Source organism: Theropithecus gelada, chromosome 9 (assembly GCF_003255815.1).
Source record: "Theropithecus gelada isolate Dixy chromosome 9, Tgel_1.0, whole genome shotgun sequence".
Classification (NCBI taxonomy): Eukaryota; Metazoa; Chordata; class Mammalia; order Primates; family Cercopithecidae; genus Theropithecus; species Theropithecus gelada.
In genome coordinates, this window is record NC_037677.1 from 58,537,717 (window position 1) to 58,561,665 (window position 23,949).

Consider the following 23,949-nt stretch of genomic DNA (forward strand, 5'->3'; position numbering starts at 1 on the left):
TTGTCCAATCACATTTCTACATGGCTGTCCATTCTTGATCAAACCTTAGCATAGACACGGATCATTTTCCCTGGGTTTTGGGGCCTTCAGTTCACAAGGTTTCTGTGGTCACATAAAACTTTGATTAAATACATTTGTTATGCTTTCCTCTTGCATAAGACAGGTTATGTATTTTGTTACAGAGGTGTCAGCCATGGCCCCTATGATGGGTGAGAAAAGGGAACACAACTTTGTACCCCTACATATGACATGCGAGTGGGCAATGCCCAACCACCTATCTCCTCAGAAGTCAGCAAAAGCTCTTAATGCACCCCATCCCCTCTCACCTTCTGCTCCACCAACCCCCAAAATGCATTTTAATACATTCAATCGACAGAGCTGAAGCAGAACAAATATTAAAAGAAAAAAACATATTAGGGTTTTTGAGGAACAAAGCACCTCAAAACTCACATATTTAAACCTCTAGAGGATTGTATGTCGAAGTGAAATAGAAAAGTCTTGGGGGAAAAAATGGCACCTTTGTAAACAGCATTTTATTTGAAAAGAATACATCTAAATGATCCCATGCTTTCATTTCTTAAGCAGTACAGGGACAAACTAAAGCTAGCTTCAATTAGCACAACTTTAATTTTAAAGGAATAAAAATGGAAAAAAGCTTCCTTTGCCATCAACCTATGTTTTTCCCCACTCATGTTTGCTACGAATTCAAAAGAAAAGACAGAGTAGGAAACTGGCAGCTAAGTAGAGACTCCAGGCAGAGACAAAACTACTATAAATGCCACATTTGGACAAAGGTCAACCGCTAGAGCTCTTCTTCACACATTTTCTCTCTCTGTCTCTGAAGGCACTCACAGAAGGATGCCCTGTTGGAGGTATACGATAATATCTGGAATTTATCTTTTTTGGGTAAACAAAGCTGCATATATGACTAATCTGATTTCTCTTTGACCCATATTAAACTAAATCAGGCTGAGGTTCCAGGTATCATTACCCCCACCCGGCCACACCAAATATACAAGTCTTTTCCTCTCAAAAGATCCCCACAATTACTAAAATAATTTGAGACTTCATCGGAAAGACTATTATGCTTGTAAACTTTAAATAATTTAAATGCTTCCTTGTATATAAATATTTCATATCAGAAATTGACTTCCAAATCAAGTGACCACACTAAGCAGTGTCCAAGTGCATCCCAATGAAATAAAATACAGGCAGCTTTTTTAATGCAGTGGCATGAGGTCATGAAGGATTCTATATGCACAATACAGAATTAAAATTGCTGCCTCAAACTCCCTTCAAGTCAGGCTAGAAACCTATCCAGTGAAATCTCCAGGAAGAAGAGCTAAACAAATCTTTGCTTTGCTAAATTGCTGAATTTTCGGAGGAATAACCTAGGGTGGTGGTAAGGTTGACAATGGATACTAGATACGTTTAAAAAAAATAACAAAGTCATATCCTGAAATCACTGAGTTTTAACCTTGGGTAAGACAAGCGTGAGGTTTTAAAACCCGATCCAAAAAAGGCTCTGGCCACTAGCCCTTATCTTGTGTCAAGAAGCAAAGGAAAAAAAAAATCCTGTTCTAAAATTTGCAAGAAAAAACAAGGCTATGATGTGACCCCAAGTCTCAAAACATGCAGTTTCTCCCTGAGCGGCATGAACGGCAATCACGTTGAAAAGGGTGAACAAAGAACAGAGACGCGCGATAAACACCATTAACCAGAGCTCCAGGCAGCACAGAATAAACCAGCTCGAAATAAATGGGCATTGAGACCCCAACAAAAACTTTCCACGCAGCCTCAGGAGTGTGACAGCCCAGGACCCCAGGCAAATCCTGAAGTGTAGTGAAGGAGGAAGTGAGCAGGGGGTCCACACTGGAGCCCCTCCCTTGACCTCTCCAACAACACTGGCCACTTCTTTCCTCCTTCCCTTCCTTGGGTACCGAAGGAAAAAGGCATAACAAGACCAAGTGGGACTGAACCAAGGAAAACATGCCCATTTCTTACGCCAAGCCAACGGCACAGAATTGAGCAAATTAGCATGCACGTGTAACCCCCAAATATACTATCCAGCACAGCACCATGTCACCGATGGAGACTTAGAAGACACACATACACACACACCAAAAAAATGCTTTTTTTTTTTTTTTTTTACCAGAGCAATAGCTGAGAAGAAAAAATTATAACTCCTCAAGCCGTAGCGAAAGTTAAATCCTGCCTTGCCTTAGCTGCAGCATTCAGCTTGATGTGGCTAAATTAACAAAATGTTCCCTTGGCATTTAAATTCTCTCTTTTCTTTTTTTCCCCTTAGAAGCAGGGTGGGGGATGAAGTGTAATAAGTCAAAAGCAACTTCAAAACAAAATCAGTTATTTGTAAACAATCCTTGTGGGGAATTTTTCTCCCCTCCTCTCCCCCTACCCCAAGAAAAACAGCCCTGCCAGTTGTAATAGAAAGCCAAGTAAAGATAAATCAATTAGCTTGCTAATTTCTCCCCTCTCATTTATTTAGCTCTGCACTGTATTTGTCGTAATTGACTACAATTATGTTAATTACTAACTCCAGTATAATTACTATATTTATTGTCATTGAGCACGCGATGTACCCACAGCAAAGCTGGCATTTGTCGGGCATCAAGAAAGCAAACTGTCGAGAGGTGATTCTCGGCAAACTGGAGGATGTGGCTTCAGCAAATGAAAGGGCAAAAGAGATTTCATGCAATGTTAGTTTGAAAGCACCGGTTCATTAAGGATATTAATTTTCTGATAACTACACATTTAAGCATGACACACTCACGCAGTATCTACAGGATTTCGCAATTATTAATGCGTGACAGTTTCAAATGCTAAGTGAATCAATTAAACAGCAGCATTCACAATTTGAGAAGAGATAACTGCTTCATAACTACCTAAGACTACAATTTTCACATGACAAAAAAGAGCCATTGAGGCGCCTTCAAAACCTGACAGGTCAAGAAAGAAGTTTGAAACAAAAGCACCTTACAACCATCATCTCTCCTCTTTACTTGTCAGATCAACTTTGCTAGTGTCTCCCCAGAAACGGCATCACATGCCAGCTGCCACAAGGTGATTTTTCATGTCTTGTCAAAGAAATCTTTTATTCTATTTGCTCTGCATTAACATGTTACATTTATTGATCAAGGGCCTGTTCGGCAGCCACAGCAGGGCACTGAGCTCTCCATGCCTACGGGGCTTTGATGTCCCGGTGACATTCGAGCCCGAATAATGCACATACTAAATGGATTTAATGCAGAAATGTGTTTGGGCCTGACAGTTACATTAATAACAGCCCCTCACACTGATAAATATGCAATTGCTACTATTAAGAGTTACCCAATTACGGGGAAAATATTTCTCTACCTTATAAATAAATCCATCAAGGAAAAAGAAAGTTTTAACAATGGTGCATTTTCTTAAAACACTTCTCCAGCTGCAGGAAACGGGCCGTGTGGGGGTTAACACCCCCTCTCCTGCCTTCCCTCCAATTGTTTTTAATAAGTCTTGCTTTATCTCAAGAATGGTTTGGTGATTTTTTTTTTTCTTTTAAACCTCTTTTGTTGGTCTTCCCTGTTCTACCCGTCTCTTGTTTCTTCAGAACCAGAGAAAAAGCAGACACCCAGGAGACTGAAAAATTGGGTTCTGTACAAACTCAGCAAGGAACTTAGGGGAGGTGGTGCAGAAGTGGGGGCACGTAGCTGATCTCCATAATGATGGGTCTGGAGGAGGAGCTTTAAAAAAAAAAAAGAAAGAAAGAAAAAGAAAAAGAAAACTCTACGCAAAACCTGAACATGTATGTGTCTCTCTCTCATTTAAAACCCTAAGTGACCTTGTGCTAGGGCAGTGACGGGGGTGGGGGTGTGAAGGGGAAGAGAAAGCAGCTGGGATGGAAGAAACCTTTTATTAGAAAAGTCTCGGCCAGGCAGAATTTGTAGTTATTATATCCCTGCAATTAAACACAGACACCCAGCAAAAAGCATAATCGCTCCCCTTTCATCATCAAGGAGCAGGGAACAGCTGAAATCACCAACACTACAGTCCCTGAGGAGAGGAAAGAGGCCTTTCAGATGGTGGGTGTGTGCACGCAAGTGAGTTCATGTGCAAATACACACACACCCCCATGCACCTCTTCTTTTCGCTTCAGACTCAGAATTCAAGCATGCAGTTGTCTATCTCAAGGTCCCCCAGTCCCAAGGCTGGCACCACAGTCAGCAGTTGCTGAGCCATTTGTCCCACCGCTGCCACCTTTGATCTGAACCACACCTCACAGAGCAAGGGAGAGGAAGAAAGAAGATAAGTTCTCTGGCAAACTCTCACCTCCCAGGCCTCATGAGGTCCTGCCTCGCCAAACTTTCCAATCAGAAAGGTTTTAGAGAAATGGGAGAGACCAGGAAATGCTATATACATATGACTCCAGGGCCTCCAGGGTCTTGAACTCAGAGCAACAAAATCTACTCAGACCCTGGTATAGTGACTTCCACAGGCATTTAATGATTCAAAAAAAAAAAAAAAAACGAAGAAGAAGGAAACTTCCCCCTACCCCCAAAAGTAAATACAGGCTTGACAGTAGCTGTCTTCTCCCACACACAGAAAAAAGATTTACACCCTGAAAAGCAGTTTAGGATAACCATAAAGCTGAAGTCAGACCACTGGGGCCATTTAATCCCAGCTCTCCCATTTAACCATCAGAGTGGTCTCAGGCAATTACTCTGCTACTCTGGGTCTCAGTTGTTTCATCTGTAAAATGTGGATAAGAACAGCTCCATTCTCAAAATGTTGTTGGGAGTAAACGAGATAACATATGTAAGTGTTCTGCCCAGGCATGGCATGTAGTGCATACTTGATAATGTTGGCTGAAAATAAACATGACGTTTTTTTGAGATGGAGTCTCACTCTGTCGCCCAGGCTGGAGTACAGTGGCACGATCTTGGCTTACTGCAACTTCCGCCTCCTGGGTTCAAACGATTCTCCTGCTTCAGCCTCTCGAGTAGCTGGGATTACAGGCACATGCCACCACGCCTGGCTAAGTTTTGTATTTTTAGTAGAGATGGGGTTTCACCATGTTGGCCAGGCTGGTTTTGAACTCCTGACCTCAAGTGATCTGCCCGCCTCAGTATCACAAAGTGCTGGGATTATAGGCGTGAGCCACTGCGCCCGGCCTAAACATGACTTCTGATGTCATCTGTCTGACTCTCTGTCCTTTGACTACTTTGGAGAGTAGAGCCAGTCTTTCAGTATTATTGGCAAGTCTGCTTTATCATGAAGCTCATCAAGAGAACCATTCTGCCAGCTATCTCCAACAGGGCACCAGAGGTCTTTCTCGACAGGCTGCAGTTGGCATGGGGGAGGAAGGATTCCTTTCATCCAAAGCTGTCCTATGCCCTGACATTTGGCATCCCTGGCCTCACCCACTAAATGCTACTAGAGCCCATCCCTATCACTGTGACAACAAAATGCCCTCTACAGGAGCAGAATTTCCTGGTTGAGAACTTGAAGGTCTAGCAAGTAGAAAGTTTGAAAGGGTTAAATTCTCCAGTCTCTTTCCTAACACCCCCAAATCACCACTACTCCTAACAGTCACCCCGACAATGTGGAAGGCAGCACCACTCACATGCCCGATATTGTCCTCAGAACAGAAAGCAGGGCAGAGGGGGAGGGTGGGGCAGTGGGGCCCAAATTCCAAACAGCTCAGGGAGAGAGAGAGACTTCACAAGACAGGAAAATAAACCCCAAGATTCTGGGACAGCAAAATGGGTGAGAGGGGAAATAAAATGCGTTATCAAAAAGTCTAGGAATGTCTTATATTAGAGGCAAACGCTGCAGGAAATATAGTGACAACATTTATGAAAGCACTTTCTTTTTTTTTTTTTTTTTTTTTTTTTTTTTTTTTTTTTTTTTTTGAGAATGAGTCTGGCTCTGTCGCCCAGGCTGGAGTGCGGTGGCCGGATCTCAGCTCACTGCAAGCTCCGCCTCCCGGGTTCACGCCATTCTCCTGCCTCAGCCTCCCAAGTAGCTGGGACCACAGGCGCCCGCCACTTCGCCCGGCTAGTTTTTTTGTATTTTTTCGTAGAGACGGGGTTTCACCGTGTTAGCCAGGATGGTCTCGATCTTCTGACCTCGTGATCCGCCCGTCTCGGCCTCCCAAAGTGCTGGGATTACAGGCTTGAGCCACCGCGCCCGGCCTATGAAAGCACTTTCTAAATCATATCGCAAGTTACAGGGATCATCATCATTCAAGAAAGTGAACCTCAGGGAAGTCCTGTGGCCCCTTAGCAACTCTCTCCAGTTGCCCACTACCTCCTGGACGAGTCTTACCGTAGCACAATGCATCATTTTCTCTGAGTAGAAATCCAGGAAGTCAGGAAGCCTTAGGGAGGAGGGAGTGCCACAAAAACCACCTTCACAGTGGCCTGAAACCTGCTGCCTTAGTGCTCTTCCCTCCCTTATTGAGTCAGATTTTTGTTTGTTTGTTGTTGAGATTGGGTCTTGCTCTGTCACCCAGGCTGGAGTGCAGTAGCACAAACACAGCTCACTGCATCCTCTACCTTCCAGGCTCAAGCGATCCTCCCACCTCAGCCTCCCAAGTAGCTGAAACTACAGGTGCATGCCACCACACCCAGCTAATTTTGTGTATTTTTTGCAGAGATGGGGTCTTGCTATTTTCCCCAGGCTGGTTTCAACCTGGGCTCAACTGAGCCTCCCAAAGTGCTGGGTTACAGGTGTGTGCCCCCCTGCCCAAGCTAGTAAGACTATTTTGATGCTTCTACAGGCAGGGAGGTCACTCCAGAAAGTGTAAGTAAGGAGAATCAAAGTCTTCTAAGTGAAACTTTTCTTTTTTTAGATGGAGTCTTGCTTTGTTGCCCAGGCTGGTGTGCAGTGGTGTGATCTTGGCTCATTGCAACCTCCACCTCCCAGGTTCGAGGAATTCTCCTGCCTCAGCCTTCCAAGTAGCTAGGATTATAAGCACCCATCACCATGCCCTGCTAATTTTTGTATTTTTAGTAGAGATGGGGTTTCACCACATTGGCCAAGCTGGTTACAACTGAGACATTATACATCACCCACCAAGTCATTTTCCACTTTACCTTTTGATTGTATGTTCTGGTGGTAGCTGGAGACACCAGGATGGCCAGTGATATTCTTAGAACAAGAATATTTTTTTTACTGCAATGCTCAGTTTAAAGAGAACACTGGTTCTAACATACAGAGTACCTTGCCTCCTAGGAATCAGTCAGAATATATCAATGCCCTAGAACTACATTGAAAATTCACTAACAATTTATCTTCTAAAGCCTATCTTTTCTACCACCATCTCTTCTGCTCAGGCTTACAGATATGAGCTCTGTTGCCTCCCCTACCCCAATATCAGCATGTTTCCCCAATAAGACCACTACATTTGGGGTTGGAAATAAATACGAATAAGGCCTTTGGCTGCAAAGCCAATATTTAATGAAGACCCACTACCAACAGAACATGTCCTTTGAACTGTTCTCCTGAGAGTCTGGGCGGGGAATTTTTTCTCCCCAATCCCACTGGAACACGATCAAATATATGCTCCTAGCTGGCAGGGATAAAAAATATATATGAGGTGAGCTGGTTTAGCCTATGGAATATCAGGGACAGTTGGAAAGCTAAGGTGTTTATATTAGTTAGGATAGCATAGGTTATGCTGCATTAACAAGTAACTCCAAAATCTTATAACACAGATTTATTTATCATTCAAAATCTATGTCCACAATAGATAAGCAAATGGTTATACTCATTCTGGTCAGAACCCAAGACTGATGATCATATTACTAAAAGATGAAGTGGCAAATCATTCACTGGCTCTTACAGATTCTGCCCAGTGGTCAACCAAAGAACGCTGAGATGTGCAAACACATTATGTGTTGAAGAAGATGAAATCCTGAATATCTGTGAGGAGCCTCAATGACAACCATAGTGAAATGGCCCCCATGGAGGGTCAAGCCTGGGCTCTTAGCCTCACTAGCACCATGTTCTAAGCACTAACTATGTTTACTAAAGACCTATTATATGCCAGGTAATTTAGAAGGCACATTACACACAGCACTCAACATTTCTGCAATTAGCCCAAGGTCAGTTAACCAACAGGTAAGTGACAGAAACAGGATTTCAAGCCAGGATGGTCCAACCCAAAGCCTTGGTTCTTTTCATTACACTGCCCTTCTTCCCAAGAAAGCAGCAAGTTAACAGCCCAGCTCTGTCTAGCAGTTCATAACAGAGACACAGAAAGTATGGTGTGTCTGTCCTCAAAGCAGCTCTGACAGTACTCCAGGTGTCTGCCTCGTTGCCTCCAGCAGGGGAGAAAGGGCAAGGCTGCTGTTTCTTTTCTGAAGTTTCCCAAACTCCAAAGCCCTTTACCCTCATCCTGGTCAAAGCCAAGGAAGCAACAAGCAAGCTCTACCTAAGAAATTTTCTCCTAAGCAATTCTCCAGCCCAAGCATTTATCAGAGTGATGCTAAATAAAATGCAGCTGCAAATAATTTAATTTTTAAAACGTAAGCTTCCCGTTGCCATAGATCAATTAAACCTTCTTGATTTTATTGCCAGGTTGACATGGGAATATTTATCACTGTTTGCCATGGGAGCTCTGCTCTGCCGCTATGTTCAACAAGCTAAGCAGGCAGCCCACTCAGGGCCCCTGGGGCAGGGGAATGGGGCCACCAAGGAGAACTCTGCCCTGCCCCAATCAGGGGAGATGGGAAACTAAAAAGCTGGAACGGTTCATTAAAATGTCCTCTCTGCATTGAGCAGATTAAGGAACCAACACTGGCTAAAACACAGAATTCTCTTTACTAATTAGCAAAGGAAAGGTAAAATATAAACAAGCTCAAGGAAGAATTTGGGACCATGGACATTCAAACACTCTTGGAAGGAGAAATTGGTATCACCTCTCCAGAGGGTAATCTGACATCTGTACCAAAGCTGCCCTAATTTGTCTAGGAATCTGTAAAAGCAACTAATCAGAGACATACTCATTAATGAGTATTACAAAGATATTTATATTAGAGCTATTTATAATAGTAGAAATTTGGGGGAAAAAAAAACAACTAAACATCCAACACTAAGGAATGACTTGAGAAACCATTAACAATTGTGATACAGGCTGGGCATGGTGGCTCACGCCTGTAATCTCAGCACTTTGGCTGCGGTTAGAGGATCACTTGAGCCCAGGAGTTCAAGACCAGCCTGGGAAACATAGGGAGATCCCACCTCTACAAAATTTAACAACAACAACAAAATTAGCCAGGCATGGTGGTGCATACCTATAGTCCCAGCTATTCAAGGGGCTGAGGTGGGAGGATCGTTTGAGCCTGAGAGGTTGAGGTTGCAGTGAGTCATGATTGTTCCACTGCATTCCAGCCTGGGTGACAGAGTGAGACCCTGTCTCAAGAAAACATTGTAAAGCAGTAAAGTATTTATTGAGATGGGGAAATGCTTCCAACACAATGTAAACAATGGCATCATTTTTTAAAGTATTTGGCATTGTAAAAGACTAGGAAGACAATACAATGATAACAATGGTGATTTCTGGTTGGTAAGATTATCAGTGACTTGAGAGGAAGACGGTTTCCTTCATACTTTCTCTGGGTTTTCTAATATTTCTATATTAATTACTGTTACTCTTATAAGAAAAAAATTATCTTCAGAAATAAAGAACTTAAATACAATTTCACACAGATGTAGACATTGGACTCACATTCACTAATGTATTCAATTTCAAGGGACAAAATGTCATGCCTCCTGGCTGTTACCTGATCAGCTCCCTAAACCCTCTATCCTCATTCCAGGGTGGATGGCAAGACCCTGACCCCAAGAATTGAGTCCAGAGAACTCAATCCAGTTCACAGTCACTATGGCTGACCTGGTTCCCGGCCAATCACAGCAGGAAGAATCAGATCCAGGCTGAAAGAGCAGAAGAAAGGAATGTGTGAGCCTTTTAAGGGAGCCAGAAATTTCATTTGGGCCTGTTTTCTTGTTTCCGTTTCCAATTTCTAACCTGACAGGGTACACACTGGCTCTAGTAACTTTAATTCCCCCCCAGGAAAGAGTCACAAAAACAATACAGCCTGAAATCCATGACCTTCTACATGGAGAGGTCACCAGTTTACTGTCGGACAATCCAACTAACACAGAAGTGGATTTGCCATAGTTAATGCAGGAAAGAAGACTTTGAAGTATAATGGGAAGAAAAAAATATGTACAGTAACGTCAAACAAAAGTCCAGAACTTATAAATCCATAACTACCCTCCCTTCCAGCATAAACAGGTGGTCATAGTAGAATCAGCAGAACTATCTCTTTTATGAAAGAGATTAACAATGATTGTGGATGGATAAGAATGAATGACAAGGCTGGGCATGGTGGCTCATGCCTGTAATCCCAGCACTTTGGGAGACTGAGGCAGGCAGATCACGAGGTCAAGAGATCGAAACCATCCTGGCTAACATGGTGAAACCCCGTCTCTACTAAATATACAAAAAATTAGCTAGGCATGGTGGTGGGCACCTGTAGTCCCAGCTACTCGGGAGGCTGAGGCAGGAGAATGGCGTGAACCTGGGAGGCGGAGCTTGCAGTGAGCCGAGAGCGCACCACTGCACTCCAGCCTGGGTGACAGAGTAAGACTCCATCTCAAAAAAAAAAAAAACAAAAAAAAAACAAAGAAGGATGTTCCTTACATGAGTGGTTGAAACCTGGTGCCTTTCTTCTAACTAACATCTTGGCAGGCAGTAAATACAAATTCAGCCACATAAAAAAAAATCACCCAAGCAGATCAATTAACAAATAGGGAGATTAAATAAATAATCAAAAATCTCCCAACAAAGAAAAGTCCAGGACCTGATGGCTTCACTAGTGATTTTTATCAAACATTTAAAGAACGAACATCAATCCTTCTCGAACACTTACAAAAAATTGGAGAGGAGGGAATACTTTCAAACTTATTTAACAAGACCAACATTGTCCTGATACCAAAGCCAAACAAGGACACTACAAGAAAGCTACAAGCCAATATCCCTAATGAACATACAAGCAAAAACACTCAACACAATCAGCAAACCAAATTCAACAGCACATTAAAAGAATCATGCACCATCATCAAGTGGGATTTATCCCTGGAATGCAAGGATAGTTTAATATATGCAATCAATAAATGTGATGGACCACATTTAATGGTATATATACCACATTAACAGAATAAAGGATACCATATTAACAGAAAAAGCATTTGACAAAATTCAACATCCTTTCATAATAAAAACTCTCAACAAATTAAGTATAGAATGAATTTACCTCAACATAATAAAGGCCATATATGACAAGCCCACAGCTAACATCACACTTAACAGAAACAAGCTGAAAACTTTTCCTCTAAGATCAGGAATAAGGATGCCCACTCTCACCATTTCCATTTGGTATGGTAATAGAAGTCCTAGCCAGAGCAATTAGGCAAAAAAAGAAATAGGAGGCATGTAAATTGGAAAGAAAGAAGTAAAACTGTCTCTGTTTGCAGATGACATGATCTTATACATAGAAAACTGTGAAGACTACACCAAAAAACTGTTAGAATAAACAAATTCAGTAAAGTTGCAGGATACAAAATCAACACATAAAAAGCAGCTGCATGCCTATACACTAACAAAGAATTATCCAAAAAAATTAATCCCATTTACAATAACATGAAAAAATAAAATATTTTTATAGGAATAAAATTTATTCCTAGAAATTAACCAAAGAGGTAAAAGATCTGTACAATGAAAACTATAAAGCATTGATGAAAAAAATGGAAAGATACACACATAAAGGAAGATATCCCATACGACCTAAAGCCATCAACAGGTTCAATGCAATCCTTATCAAAATTCCAATGGCATTTTTCACAGAAATAGGAAAAAAAATCCTAAAATTCATGTGACACAAAAGACTCCAAACAGAGCAATGTTGAGCAAAAAGAACAAAGCTAGAGGCATCACACTACCTGACTTCAAAACATATTACAACGCTGTAATTATCAAAACAATACATAGTAACATAAAAACAGACATATAGACCAATGGAATAAAATAGAGAGCCCAGACATACATCTATGCATTGACAGTCAATTGATCTTCAACAAAGGTGCCAAGAACACACAAAGGGGAAAGAACAGTCTCTTCAATAAATGGTGTTAGAAAAACTGGATATCCATATGTGGAAGAAAAAATTGATGTCTTATCTCACACCATATACAAAAAATTGATCCCTTTTCTCAGATCATATGCAAAAATCAACTCAAAATGGATTAAGAACTTAAACATAATGTAATGTACAGCATGGTGGCTATAGTTAATATTACTGTATTGTATACTTGAAATCTGCTAAGACAATAGATCATTCATGTTCTCTTCATACAAAAAAGGGAACTGTGTGAGGTAAGGGATATGTTAATTAGCTTCAGCTCAGTAGTCATCTCACAATGTATGCATCTCACAATGTATGCAGAACATCATGTTGTATGCTACAGATACAACTTTTAGCTGTCAATTATGCCTCAATAAAGTTGGGAAAAGATTTAAAAATCACATGTTAGTATATGCATGTAACTCACATGTTAGTAAATCACATGTTAGTATATGCATAGTATCTCTGGAAGATGACACAAAAACTGAGTAACAATAGGTAGCTGTACAAAGGGAACCTGAGAGGCTAAAGGACATGGTGTAAATGAGACTTTCTTCTCACTGCATGTTTGCTCCTTCTAAAGGTTGTGCCATGTGCATGTATTAACTATTTAAAAACTGAATAAATAGAACTCCTTGTCTAAAAGTAAACTTTGCCCTAAAACACAAATGTACTGCAGCTGATCTTGCAACCTAGGGGAGTGCAAAGTTTTTATTTATCAAGGTACTGCTCTGTTTAAGGCAGTATCCTGATATGACTTTTGGAGGTTAAAAAAAAAAAAAAAAAAAAAAAAAAAAAAGCCTGTAGAGATGTTCTAGAAGGAGAGGAAAGGGTTAATTTTTCTGTATATAACAAGGGAAGAATTTTGTGCTTCTGAGGATAGCTCTGGAAAGATAGTAAGTGGCATGGAAAAGAGAGAAAGTGCCTAGGAGAAAGAGGCATTAGTCACATGCAGGAGGCCTGACCCTAATTAGAGGCACTGCCAGGGAGAAATTCTCTGTGGCAAGCAGAACCTCAAAAATATCCAGGAACAGTGCTATCCCAACCTTATGTCCTGCTCTGTGCCACAATTACCACCCAACCCTCTTCACTACACCTTCAGCTAGCAGTACAAGTCAATATGTAATAACGTGGTGTTGGGCTTTGGAAAAATGAAGGGGGTATCCCAAGTGAGGCCAGGCAGGCTGCTCAAGAGGAAGAATAGCAGACAACACAGCCGAAATATGGTCAGGGACTGCAGTGTGCTGGGTGCAGGGCAGCCTGACTGGGAAACATGCTCCCTGCAATCCCATGGAAATATTGAGGGGCAGAGGGGCCTAGGGAGAAACTTTCTACAGAACACGGGATATGGATTTACAATATTTCATTTGGATATCATGATCCCTGAAGCCTAGAGAGCTTGGGTCATCCACTCCATCCCCACTCATTTGGAAGGTAAGTTTAGAATCTCCTGTCTCTTCTCTTCTCCCTATTTTCCCCCCTCCTGCTTCTTCCTTCCTTCCTTTCTTTCTTTCTTTCTTTCTTTCTTTCTTTCTTTCTTTCTTTCTTTCTTTCCTTCTCTTTCTTTCTTTCTTTCTTTCTTTCTCTTTCTTTCTTTCTTTCTTTCTCTTTCTTTCTTTCTTTCTCTTTCTCTCTCTCTCTCTCTCTCTATCTCTCTCGACAGAGTTTCACTCTTGCTGCCCAGGCTGGAGTACAATGGTGTGATCTCAGCTCACTGCAAACTCCACCTCCCAGGTTCAAGCGACTCTTCTGCCTCAGCCTCCCAAGTAGCTGGGATTACAGGCATCCGCCACCATGTTCAGCTAATTTTTTTGTATTTTTAGTAGAGACGGGGTTTCACCACGTTGGCAAAGCTGGTCTTGAACTCATGACCTCAGGTGATTTGCCCAGCTTGGCCTCCCAAACTGCTGGGATTATAGGCGTGAGTCACTACTCCCAGCCTCTGCTTATTCTTTTTAAGAGGAATTAGCTAAGCATCTAAAACATCTTAGATGTTGATTCAGCTGAAGGCAAAGATAGAGACCAGTGCCCAAATAAGCTCAAATCTTCCTCTAATACCCCAGAGAAATAGTGTTGCCTCCCCTGCTCCTCCCTCCAATTAGGTAAATAAAGAAGATCAAAGGTGATCCACTCCCAAGCACACCCAACTCAAGTCAGGAGTGCTTTTCTCCATTCTGGTCTGCAACTGTCTCCAGCATAACCAAGTCCCTAAACACAAACTTTTTCTGAACATTAGACCTCACCCCTCCACTGCTTATCCCTGCCCAAACTCAGCTACAATCCAGTGTGGAGCTCACACACTGACGACAACACGGACAAGAACAGGCTCCTACCAGATGTGAAACCAACTCAAACTCAACACTACAGAAATGTGTCTCCTCTCAACAAAGGAAAATACAAATCTTCGGTGTTCTCCTTCTGAATCCACTCTTCAGCCACCCCCTTACTAAATTTTCCTGCATCTAGGATGTGTCACTTCCTACAATAAATCCATATAGATCCAGCCCCTCAGAGCCAACAGCCCCTTCTTGCCACACATACACACCTCCCAAGGTCCAGTCCCTCCTCTCCCAAAGAAAGGCGGGGCCCCTGGACATCACAAAGATGGTTGTGTTTCCTCAGACCTGACAGCCCAGTCCCATGACCCGCATACAATGATGCTCCCTCATGCGGCCCAGCCTCCTCAAACCCACATCCAGCTCCCACTAACTACTCAGGGCAACCACAACCCCGAGCCCCAGTGCCCTGAGCCCCTGGGGGCCGGTCACACAGGAGGAACTCCTTCCATGCCCAGGAAAGGGAGCCTTTTGCCTGAGTCTGCTCTGGGAGGCTGGAGCACTCAAAAAAAGTGCTCAGAAAAAGATATTTCAAAAAAAAAAAAAAAATCCTTCATTTCTCTAGAGTCAGCATGTATTTATTTGGCTTCCTCTCATCACTGTGTACTACTTACAACTTGTCAGTTTCAACCTCTCCCCAGATGCACAAAAACCCTTTGGGAGTAGGGAAGAATACAGAGACAGTGGCCACTCTCCATCCACCACAACCCTCAGGGTGCCCCTTTCCTGGAGACAGCGCAGCTCTGTGTGGCCGCGTACTCCCGAGCAGCATCCGAGGAGTTCCGCTGACTGACCTCAAACAAATCCTCTTTTACCTCTTGTGCCTTATTGCCCTGAGTTGTGTTCAGTTTCCCTCAAATTTCTAATTCCCAAGTATCCAGATTCAGCAGTGGGAAATGAAGACTCCGAGGCCTAGAAGCAGGAAAGTACCTGGGCCCTGGAATGGAATTCAGGTTCCTCATCTCTCCATTGACCCCAGGACAGTCTGTCCCACTCAGAGGGCAGCACAGCTCTCAAGGAGGGCACTGAGGAAAAAGCCCTGGGTGGCACCAGCTTGTTAGGAGAAAAGCAATCGCCCTGCCTGACCCCTGCTCTTATCCCACTGACACCTGCTTTCCAAGTACCTCTTACTTCTCTCCTCCAAGCCCCCAAATCAGGCACAAGGCATAACCTTTTAGGGAGAAAGGAAATAACTGCCTGTATTCTCCACTGGAATAATATACAAGATCACACTTACCTTTGCCAAGACTTGAACAGTTGTCAGAGAGTTTCCCTCCCACCCACCCCACACCAACAGTGTTTAAATTGCTTTGAAACACCATCTGGGAGACATTATCATCACAAACATTTAAAGCTCCAATTCATAAAAAGGCAAAAGAAAGAAAACACACACATACACACACCCTACCTGTGACTCGACAAATGTTTTGGGACATGTGTTTATCCTAAAAAAGCACACCTAGACACCCCAAAACACTCTTGCGGGCTCCATCTCATTCCTTCCCCAAGAGTATTCTGACCTGTCTGCACAGGTATCCATGAGAAATGAAAAGAACACGGTGAAAACATGATGGCCCTCTCATAGGAACTGGTGTGAAACGGATGAGGCTCAACATGCTGCCTAGGCATCAAAAAAAGGCAGCCAAGGAATCACCGGACACAGTCAAACCTTTGGGGCATGATTCCACACCTCTCAGAGCCTTCTGCTGAATAAAAGGACACCCTATGTGGAGTTGGAACATTTGACTTTTATCTGCCGGCCCTAAAGTACCCGGGAGGACTGGGTCTCCCAGCCCTGGCCTACATCTTGTGAAGGTTACATACCTCAGAAGGTTAAAGCTCAGATCAAGCCTCTTTGCAAAATGTCCACAGTCCCTGCCAAGGTGCTCTGGAATTTCTCTGCAGTCCTGGCCTATGTAGGACACCTGGAAATTAAATGGAACAGAAACAATGTGGCAAACGGAAATCACCCATCTGCTCCCAATCCTGAAATTATTGATCCAATGATTGCTTCTGCAACTTGAAACGCAAGTTTCTCACACACAAAAAGGCCACATTTGTGACTGTTTCCCTGATCAAATCAGCTTTGGGGGCTCCAAGGACACCACCAACAGCTCCCCTTTCCTGGTGCAGTTAACATCATGGAGACTAATCCCAAGACGATGGAAATTGGACTAAAATTGGCCAGATTCAGGTGTCCAAAAGAAACCTGAATATCAGGGCACGTTGATATAACTGCAACAATCGCCCTCTCACTCAGGGGCTTTTGCAACAGCTGCTCCTCTGCCCCTTCTTCTCCCTCTCCTCCACTGCCCCCCAGTACCCTGGTATGCACATTACCTCATAAAACACACAGCAGATGCACTTACCAGCATTCAACCTTCAGGGTGCTGGAACAAACAGGGTTGGAAAAGAAAACCTCCCCAGACCACCAATCCCATCCAGTTGCCACCGTGTACAAAATGCCCTCCACACCCAAAAAAAGCTGATTTGAAGGCCACAGGGCAACAATGTGTGCCCGGGGCTCCCGAATGTCCCTTCTCCAGAGGCCCTTTGGCAGCCAATCCCACTCTGTGCACAAAGTTGTTTCCCTGGGCATTCTTCTATTACAGATTATTTATTATTAAGTACCTGTATGTGCCCAAATATTAAAAGGCTGAACTGAACTGATTCCAGAACTGATGCCTGTGAGAAGGTCAGTGGGCTTTCTCACTACCCTAATCACCCAGTTTTTGGAACCCATTTTTACAGACAGCACTCTGTGGGCAGACTGGCAACTAATCCCCAAACCATAAAATAAACCCACGGGGCTGAGCTGACCAATGGGCCACAATGCATGCTGTTTCCCTAAAGTACAACATGCTCAACCCCCAGCTCGAAATCCAAGCCCAACACACAGCTACAACCTTCTTCTGGTTTCCCTACAAATCACATTCTTCCACATATACAGACAAAGATCTCTTAGAATGAGAAAGAGATTCCCCAGGAGGTTGTTTCCTCATGGGAAACAAGACTACGGTGACCATCTTACATCCTCAGATATTAGGTTCAACCATGTGAGCTACGAATATCCATTTTAGAACCACAAAATAGCTCTTTTACATGGTTCAACCTCATATAAGCTACACTGAACCCTGACACCCTCAACATCTCCAGTCACCTCTCAACCTTCTCCTATCCACTGAGGACAAACTGCTGACAATGCAATATCCTATATCCACTCTCCTTCAGTAACTTCATTCTAGGAGAGAAAATAAGGAGAAAGAACAGAAAAATAGCTGACTCCAATAAAGTAATTTTGACTCAAGAAGATATAGGCTAAAAAATAAAGGACTCTAAGTTCAATCTAGCAGTCTCTCCTCTTTCTACCTGGGGTCCATCTTTCTTCACAGTTCTTTGTGTAATAAATTAAGTTCTGCTTCCAAGTGGAGAGAGAAATCATACGCCAAAGAGAGACTGTGGCTATAAGGCTCTAGTCCATCTGGGGACTTCGATCTCCCTCAGGATCTCTGCTTAATCAGCAGCTTCTTCTGTATTGTACATTCACAGTGAACCCCAGGTCCATGGCACTCACCAGAAAATCCATCCCATTCACCCCAGCCTGCACCACTACCTTGTACATATTATCAGTCAAGACCTCTGTGATATATATAGTAGAGACATTGAGTTTTAGATGTAGAAACTGAGTTCTTTCCTCTTAGAATGGCCAAGGACTAAATCTCAGAGAGACCCAGTTTGTCAAAACTTCTTATGTTTTATACAAGGAAACTAAGACTCCAGAGGCCTGCCCAGCACAATACAGCTTCTTAGTGACAGAGCCCAGATCAAGTCCTATACCATAAATAAGGACTTCCAACTTGGGAGCCATGGAGTGTTTACAAATCTACATGTGAGTTTGAGATTTCTCTTTTTTTTTTTTTTTTTCTTTTTCTTTGTAAGAGATGGGGTTTCACTATGTTGCTCAGGCTGATCTCAAACTCTGAACTCAAGCAATCCCCCCACCTCAGCCTCCCAAAATAGCTGGAATTGCAGGTACAAGCCACCATGTCAGGCAGACACGAGTTTTCTTGATCAGCAAATGCCAATGGTGCATCTATCATCATGTTTTGGCTTCAAAATGAGTCTTCTGAGCTGAAAGGGCAAGAACTTCTCCCATGGTGCTACACTGAGGGCCCAAGAAGACTGTTAGAGCCTGGGAAAAGAGAGGGATATTTGCTTCCCTTTTTCTTCTGTAGGAGTTCCATTCAAAGGAAACAGGAGCACCAAGGAGAGCTATCACCACAAAGCATTTGGATCACTCACAACATCTGATGAGACTGTCAGCAGCCTGTTTCATTACATGGTCTTAACTATATGACATCCCAGGAAGACTAAGAAAAATACAAGTTGTTCTCATTGTTCTCAAATGTGAAGACCAAGTCTCAAAAGTTTAGCATGAGAACCAACTTGGTAAGTAATCTGCATGCTTAGATAACCCCTGTGGTAAAGTAGAAGCTTTTAGAGATGTGAGTTAAGCCGACCAGGCTGAAGGGCTCAAATCGGCTGGAAAAGGCTTAAAAGCAGCAAGCAGTCACTGCCAGATATTGCAAGCAACACTTGAAGCTAGAAAACAGACTTAAGAAGAGCTTCTGAGGGAAAACATTACCTCTCAGGATGTCAGGAAGCTTCTTAGAGCACAGGACCACCTAATGTAAGATGCAAGGCCAGAAGAGCCAAACCAAAAATAGTTTGCTTCTTCAGCAAAAGGGAGATGGGATACAGAGATTAATATATCTTAAATGGCACAGAAGCAAGAGCATATTCAGAACACCACTGTATGTAGTCAATTACCTTGATTTAGACTGCATTGAGGAACAAAGATTCGAACTTATAATTTCTCTATTTTCTATAATTTGTACCCTAAGACTTCCACCCTGTGTGGAATAACAGGAAGGGACACCATTACCAGGCAAATGAAAATATAACAAGTTAAAGATCCCTATGGAGAGGAAACTAGAAAGGGAAAGGAGAGTCTGGAAGGGGTCCCCATCCATGTACACACACAATCCCTCCGAGCTGAAGCTGCAGAAAATGACCAAACCATAGAAGACTGCAGGTTTCACTTTGCTTTGGGACTTTCTAGCTCCCAGGGCATTTCTGGAGATGAGTTTGTCAACAGTCAGATGTTGAGGAGATTATTTTATGATGCCTGCCCCTAGCCAGGGGTGGGAGATCCTCGATTTTAAATTTGTAATACTGAGCTGGGCACAGTGGTGCACACTCGTATTCCCAGATACTCAGGAGGCTGAGGCAGGAAGACAGCTTGAGCTCAGGAGTTCAAGGGTGCAGTGAGCTATGATTGTGCCACTGCATGTCAGCCTGGGCAACAGAGCAAGCCCTTATCATTCATTCATAAATAAATAAGTGTATGTGTGGTACTGGAAGCTGTTGGAGTAGAAACAACCATAGGTAGAAATCTGATTCCCGGTACTGCCACTGCTAGCTGTGTTGTCGCGGATAAGTCACCATCTCCAAGTCTCTGTTCCCTCTTCTGCAACTGGACTAACACTAACTCCTCCAAAGGTGTTAAGAATAATGTAAAAACCAACATGTATTAAATGCCTATCATGTGCTTGTTATCTATTCAATCCTTATGAATCAGCCCCATGCATATTATTGTCCCTATTGTACTTACAGGAATGCGATGAGCTAACGTATTAAAAGTGCACAACACTGTCCTTGGCACCCAGTGGCCACTCTGTTAAACAGCTGTTGAATGAGACCACTCTCCCCACAGAAGGGATTCATTAGTCCAGTATCTCTTGGGCACAAGATTTCAGTGCCCAAATTCCAAGTTTGTATTTGTGTCTACAATTGTATTAAGTTGTCTAAGCTAGAGGAAAGAGAAATGACTTAATGCTGGACATAAATGATGCATTCAAGCCAAGAGAAGCCAAATGAAGTCAGACCCATGGCAAATGAAAAGACTTTTACAGAGAAAAGCAATAGGAAGACTGCAACATCCCCAGGCATGTGGCATCATAGGCTTGTGGAGCTCCTAAAAACCAGCTCCACAGCAGTCAGCCCACAGTGGCCTTAAAAGCAGTGACCTAACTTCAAGCCAAGCAGCATTCATCTCATTAAATTGTTTAATTGTATAGGATTTTTTTTCTTTGCACTTAAACCATCCCTTTATTTGGGATTTATAGGTCTCTGGATACGGGAAATTTGTATCTGGCTTTATGTTTTAATATTTGAGTAACACTGTAATAAAAACTATATTCACACGATGGGTTCATGGGAAGTTTTGCGGGTTTTATTTTTCTCCCTTTAAGAAGGATCTACTAAAGTCTGACAAGTACTGTTCCATGCTACCCACATTCAAGGTGCTACCTCTTAAAACGGCAGCCATTAGAAATCACTGGGAGCAGAATGTGAAAAAAAAAAAAAAACAAAAAAAAAAACACAACCCTCCGGGGCCTGGCACTCAAATCCACTAACCTGGGCAGTTTGGGAAATGGGGCACTAAGACTCTCCAGGGGCATTTTCCCAACCTACCTTCTTAGCTCCTCCCCAGGCAACTTGGTCTAGTAAAACAGTCCCCAAGGGCCTAAAATGCTTCACCCACACTTCCATGAATGTCCTTGGGCTGTGTGGAGTAGGCTAAGAACAGTTGTTGCAGGAAAAATCAAATCTAGGAAACGCAGGAAGAGCAAAGGGAAAGGAAGCACAGGAAAGTGCTCAGCCCCCTGAACTTGTAGCAAGGTACACCGGGAGAATATCACATCTGAAAACACAGAGACCTAGGGTCTGGGGGGCGGGGAACCCTCCTTCTTAGGTAGATACTCCAAGAGAAGGAAGAGGCCCTCTTGTCCAGTCCCTCCCTCCAGGCAGTCATAGTAACTCCCAGGAAAAAAAAAAAACAAAACAAACAAAAAAAAAAAAACAAAAAACCTTTCCCGGATGGCTGAACAAGACGGGTCATTTTTAGCCTCTCTGCAAGCTGGTAGCTCACTTCCGAACTCTGGTCTTTCTCCAGCTCTCTCCTCCCAGGCTGTGGGTCAAGGGACAGAGCCAGTATTCCTAAGCAACAAAAATGTTAAATGGGGGGGTGTACAGAGACAAAGGAAAGGCTTATTTCCAGTAACACCTGGCATGGTGCCTGGCATACAGTAGGCACTCAATAAACATGTGTACCAGATGAAATGACAGGACTCTGGAAAAAAAGAAAACAGGCAGCGGCTAGTTTAACGGGCAGCACAGATGGCCCTCACTGCATCTGTAGGAGCTGTAAAAACCCCTAGAACCTCCTCTAAGGAGGAATCATTCCCTTCAGCCCAAAGTAATCTCAAAATCCAATTGTGCCTGACACTACCTGCCTTAGGCAATCCAAGAGGAGAGCTTCAAAAACTCAGAACTATTTCTCCAGGGTGTGCAGGGAAAGGTGGGAAGTAAGAGGGCTCTGGCTTCATCAGAGAAGAGAAGAGGTTAAAGACAGAGAACTGGCTTTTTCAGCAGGTAAGAAAGACACCTGGTCCCAGCGTTGCTGGGTTCATCCCTCCAGCCATGAACACCTGAGGCTTCACTACAGAGTTAAAAGCATGTAAGTCTGGGTGTCTGGCACCCAGGGTTGAAACTGGCGTGTTGCCATTCATCACAGACTCCTGTTCAAGAAATCGAGTGTGGAAATAGAACTGGAGGTCGGTAGCCTTCCATCAGCCTTTGGCTATGGCGTAGCCCATTCAGCGCAGGGCCCACCAGCACCCTCATCTCCAGGGATGTGCTGGGACTTTGGGTACCCTAGACACTTTTGCCTACATAAACCCCTTCCTCTATTTACAAATAAGTAAATTTATATATTACAACTGCATTGGTATAAAGATGACTATATCAGTGTGATTTATCAAAATGGATTATTTGACCAAAAGTTTTAAAAATTCGGATTATGAAATTGGAACATTTTCTGTGGGCCCCCAAAAGTACCGGGGGCCGTCAGCACAGTGTCCGCTGGGCCTGCTCAGTGAGGCGCTAAGGGCAGAGGGAAGTGGGGGGAATGGGGGACCTTCGGGGTGTTCTTCCCGCAGAGCCAGGGTGTGTGCCAGGCCCGAAACGGGGTCTGTAGTCGCCCCACTAGGGCGAACCTGAGCACCTGACGCTCACCGCCTGCAGATGCAGCCCCCTGAGGCGGGGACAGGGGTGTCTAGGCCCTGGGGAACCCCTGTGCGCCGCTGTTCCTCCCCACGCGGACTGCGCCCCGGGCGGAGGCGGGGCTGGCCGGGACTTACTTGAGTTCCACTGACCACGAGCCCGGCCATGGCTGCCAGGACGCGGCGGGCGCGCGGCACGGAGCGCGGGGGCGCGGCGGCGGCGGCGGCAGCGGCGAGCGCGGCAGGGGAGCGCGGCAGGGGAGCGCGGCGGGCGCACAGTTCCGCACTGGGCAGTCAGCTGACCCAGCGGAAGCTGGAGGCGCGGGCCGGCCGCGGGCACCTCAGCTCCACCGCGCGCCGCCGCCGCCGCCCCTCGGCCCGGCCCCCGCGCAGGTGAGCCCTGGCCGCCCGCTGCAACAGGTGTCCCGCGTCCCGACGGCGGCCTGACCCCGACTCCCCGCGCCCCTTCCTCCCCCGGGTGTCCCAATGCCCAACACTCCATGCCCACAACTTTATCGCGTTAGTCTGGGCCAGGCCTGAGGTGGGGGGATTCCTATCAGGGGCGCCCCTTCTGAGCCGTTAGCTGAGCTGTAGCCAACCGGGCCTTTCCTGCATTTCGCAAGCTGCGTTACATAAGGGCCCTCAACTGCAGCGAGCAGGGGCCTCTTGGCTGAACTCCCCTCCCCACCAAAGCTGGTAAGTTAGAAGGTTGAAGGACTCCTGGTGGGGCGGAGTTTCCATTTGTAGGAGGGGAGGGGGATTGGGGGGGTTGAATTTCCCTATAAATAAAACGTGGGCTTGGTTAAGACCACCCCATCCTTTCCCTGTGGCCTCTAAGAGTTGACAATAATAAACCCTGGGGAAGGATAATTGGCTGGTGACCCCAAGTTTCAGGCTTTTCTTCTCCTGCTTCTCAGAGGGAAAGAGATTTGTGAGGCTTAAAGTCATCAGTGGGGTCATTCGCGCTGTTCCCCACCCACCCCATCTGGAAGAGCTGGCCATGGGCCTCCTGTCTGGATGAAAGTAGACCCGGTGGGCAGGTAAATCCCTAAACCCATGCCTGTTTTTCTCTGAAAGGATCCAAATTTTCTCCTTGCCTATTCTTGCCTCCAAGCCCAGGATGCACAAAGCTACCAGATATCAACTGGTTGTCATCTTCCACTCCTGCTGCAGCTAAGACCCACCCCGCCTTAACTGGCATCGTCTCTCAGACAGCCCTGGTCCTAACACATTGTTAGGTGGGCCCTTGTCAGCATTTTGATGAGCAGTGTTGATCTCGGAGGGTTGACCTTCCTG

The 23,949-nt window shown here is 44.3% G+C and overlaps 1 protein-coding gene across 1 annotated transcript in view; it reads right to left on the reverse strand.

Annotated features, from left to right (window-relative positions):
* LRMDA (leucine rich melanocyte differentiation associated) overlaps positions 1-22,900 on the reverse strand; it is a 1,136,440-nt gene extending 1,113,540 nt beyond the window's left edge. Inside the window, exons 1-2 of the mRNA XM_025397503.1 lie at positions 22,792-22,900; positions 16,352-16,452 (exon numbers count right to left, since the gene is read on the reverse strand). Of these exons, the coding sequence (XP_025253288.1) occupies positions 16,352-16,452; positions 22,792-22,821 (131 nt within the window). The 5' untranslated portion in view covers positions 22,822-22,900. The remainder of the gene's footprint in view (positions 1-16,351; positions 16,453-22,791) is intronic.
* Between the last annotated feature and the right edge of the window lie 1,049 nt (positions 22,901-23,949).